The sequence below is a fragment of the Anopheles arabiensis genome, chromosome X (assembly GCF_016920715.1).
Source record: "Anopheles arabiensis isolate DONGOLA chromosome X, AaraD3, whole genome shotgun sequence".
Classification (NCBI taxonomy): domain Eukaryota; kingdom Metazoa; phylum Arthropoda; class Insecta; order Diptera; family Culicidae; genus Anopheles; species Anopheles arabiensis.
Window position 1 is genome coordinate 3,760,357 of NC_053519.1, and position 3,900 is coordinate 3,764,256.

The 3,900-nt window shown below is 47.1% G+C and overlaps 1 protein-coding gene across 1 annotated transcript; it reads right to left on the minus strand.

Moving 5' to 3' along the window:
• Positions 1–879: 879 nt before the first annotated feature.
• Positions 880–2,072, minus strand: LOC120906450. Its single transcript, XM_040318147.1, has one exon. It carries the CDS (start codon positions 1,870–1,872, stop codon positions 1,231–1,233), a length of 642 nt encoding a protein of 213 aa, XP_040174081.1. The 5' UTR covers positions 1,873–2,072; the 3' UTR covers positions 880–1,230.
• Positions 2,073–3,900: the final 1,828 nt, after the last annotated feature.

The window sequence follows — 3,900 nt, forward strand, 5'->3', positions numbered from 1 at the left end:
GGCCGATGAAGCAAATGTAGCACCTGGGAAAAAAGCCGTTACAGTTCACAATGCACATAGGCAAAAACTACCAATTTAAAATAAATTTCTTAACTTTTCCCACTCTGGTACAGAACAACATCAGTACACAGAACGTGTAACATAGGCACTGTAGAACAATTCATTGTAAATTGTAAATTAAATACTGATTTCCCTCTTCACAATCAATCAAGATATTCTGAACATATTACAATGATGATCTGCATATGCTTGGATAGAAAAAGGACATAGGATTAACCTTGACAATGTATTTTTATGCTTTGCCTGAAAGGTTTCAGTTAAAAAACCTATTTCCCTCTCCAGTTTTCAAACCACCAATATAGTGAAGCATTTGATCATAGCAAAGCTAGCAAATTTTCTGAATAATGAAGAAAGCTTAAGTCTAAACCCGTTAGTCTATTATCAAGTATCTTTTGCGGAGTCATCCAGAGTCGTCCAGAGTCGCCCGGAGTTGAAGTCGTCGGGAGTTGTCCGGAGTCAGCAAGCATTTCATTTCTTGATGTTGGTTTCCTCTTTTTCTTTGTGCGTGTGCCTCTTCAATGGCAATTAAATAGCAGGTGTTGGAGTCGAAGATCAAATGCCTGATCAAAAATCATTCCACCGGCTGTCTCCGGCCGCCTCCAGACGGTCCCAACAAGCGAACAAATGAATAGACTGAACCATTGAATAGTATTATTTCCATACCTGTTTGCGACTGTTTGCCACAAAAGTAACAAACACAGCATCCAATTAGCAAATAAGTTTAACAATGCCACAGCGAATCTAGCTCAACGGCAGTACCTCCACTAAACCCGTGCTTATCATAAAACACACAATGATGATTTGTTCGTTTTGTTGTAGTTGTTGTTGTTGTGAGTACGACACCGCTGCAGGTACGCTACAGGTTCAAAGAGTTTCTCTTTAGCAGCGGAGCATTGTGTATTTTTTATTACATTTTTAATTTACATCCAGAATCACACAGCAAGACACAAACGCACGGCGGACTGTACGCCCGGGCCCCAGGTGAATAAATTATGCACTGCAAACTGTTCCAATGGGCTTTGCGCTAATGTTTAATCCCCCACGGTCTACCGGCGGGTTCGCTAAATGGTTTCGTTGTCTCGAGCCTGTCTCGTCTTCCCACGCATGTGGCGTGAGGTGATTCGATCCGATTTCTAATCCTTCAGAGCGATTGGAAGTGGGGTTCCAGGTTTAGGCTTGCGCCGGTACGGCAACCTGCTCACCAGCAGCGGCGGGGGTGGCGGCGGCAGCGGCGGCGGCGGCGGCCGAGCGTGCCGTAGCTTCCTGCTCGAGAGCCTTCGCCGCGGTCAGGACGGTGCGCAGCTGGAGCGCATTGCAGCGCTTGTACTGCCAGTAGGAGCCGGTCGTCGTCAGCATCTGTTCGCAGGCGTCGAAGCCCTGCTCGCTGGCGGCCTGCATGTCCTGGGCGCGCTGCTGCAAATCCTCGGGCAGGTCGGCCACAGCCAACCGTCCCAGCACGTCGGTGTTCGAGGCAACGGTGCGCAGGTTGGCTGCCGGTGGGGGCGCAACTGGCATCATCGCCGGCATGGCGCGACCGTAAGCGTACGGCATGGCCGGCGTCGGGGGCAGCATCGGTGCGGCTGGGTAGAGCGGCGGGTACATGGGCAGCTGTCCAACGCCTGGGCGGCCCGGGTACATCGGCAAACCACCGACTGCGCCCGGATAGCCGCCGACTGCACCAGGATAGCCGCCGACTGCGCCCGGCAGCTGAGCGGCCGGACCGAACGGTCCGAACGGGCCAAACATCGAGCCGGAAACGAGCGAGCCGGCCACGAGCAGGAACAGTAGTCCACCGGTGAGTAGCTTGTTCATCTTGGAGTGGTTGCTTGATGGGGGTGACGCGGAAAGGTCGATCGGTGTGGTTGTATCGGAGCGACTTGCTCCCGGTAGCTGCGAGATGTGTGCCGATATACGCTGGTTTGGTGGATCGTGTATCGCGTCGGAGTGTTAAACACCTTTTGACATGCTGCCTGCTAGCGGCGCGCAGCTTTTATACGGTGCCACACCGTCCTGCCTTGGGCTCGTTGTGGTACACTTTGACTTCCGGCTAGAATCCAAGCCAGCGATAAATATCGGAAGTTGCCAGGGGCAGCACCGAGCGCGACCGCGTGCGCATGTTTGCCAATCGGATCAGCAGCTCCCAGGTGCAGCCCCAGATACCACCTAGGATGCAACTGCTCTTTTGCTCTCTTTCTCTTTCCGAACGGCCGAATAGTCAACAGGCCAGGCAATGTGTCAGTGTCAGGCCGCTCGGCAACACGCTTCATCCGGCGCTAATCGTCATTTGTTTATTTAAATTTCATTAGACCCGATAAGAGCAGCAGAATGCGGATGCTGTCTGACGGTAGGCCGGGTTTTGTTTGGGTGGAGAAATGCTGGGACAAACTACCTGCTGATTGCTACCGGTTGCTACAGAGCCAGATAATGAGCGCCCAAACAATAACAACAACACTCCACACGGGCCGACACACCGGCGGTAAACGAGATGAGCAACCGGAGATTAAAAATGTGACAGCGAGAATGCATCATGCTAGAGCATGTTTATGTCGCGCTGGAACAGGAACTTCCATTTGCCGCGCAATTGGGCCGGTGTGTTTGTGCAATTGAATTCTACCTTCTTCATGGAAACCAATAGAAAACCAATTTCCAGACAATAGTCACAACACAATAATTGTTTCTTTATTTCTGGAAACCGAGGCCTTATTACCCTCGATAAGCACTTTGCTAATTAACCAACCTTAGTGATAGCGAAGCAGATAGCTGCTTCAAGCTAATTGTTGAACCAATTCCACATCAATCTCGAGGTACACTATTGCACTTGGCAAGTGAATTCAGCTTTTTGTGTGACACACTATCATTAAGTGGGATCGAGAGTGTTATACAGAAGTTAAAACATATAAAAAGATGTTCAATCGTATCGTTTGGAATGTTGTAATCAAAATATAAACGTGTTAAAGCTGCGAGACAAACACGACATAAATTCATTATAGCTATAAGGTCACCTCCTACGTTAAATACTTAAGTATCCATAGGGTCTAGAAATCCTAACTAGAGTATTCATACTTAATCTTGACAACAAATCTGGAGTGTCAATGTTATGTGTTATGGATGTCACTCTGAGCAACCACACGGAGATGTGTGAGAGATCTCATTCCTAGCATTAATCACCGCGTACGGTAAAGAGCACAGTGACACGGTGTGTTTTTAAAGAGCCAGAGAATGTATTTTACTTAACAAAATCTCGTTTCTTATTTCAAAACAAAGACTAGAGACACTATAGCAACAGGACAATACTCCAGTACTGTTCGGATACAGGGACTTATGGAAATGAAAATGATTTATTGTTGTTGAACGGCGATTAACGATGCCTAACATTCTGAGCGCTTTGCTTATAATAGTCTGGTAATGGACGTGGAAATCGAGTTGTATGTCAAGCATAACTCCTTGATCGCGAAGAATAAATGATCGTTAAAAATCTAATTGCTTGAAGTCATATTAAATACAGGGGTTTTAAACGATTGCAGGACATCAAGGTACATTTGTTCACGGAGATTATTAGTTTCAGATTATTCCCAAAACCTATCTATTAACTTCTGGAGCTCAGCGCCATCAAATGGCTCACGAATTGACATAAAAATCTTTCTGTCGTCAGCATACATCAAACAATTCTGACTAGACAATATGGACAAAATATTATAGATGTATAGTTAGCACAGCCATGGCCCTAAACTCCCGGTGAGACTCTCGATGGGCTGCTGAATGCTATTGAGGTAACAGCTTTGAACCTGACACATTAGTTTCGGTTTTTTTTTTTAAATAAGAATTCAATCAACCCAATAA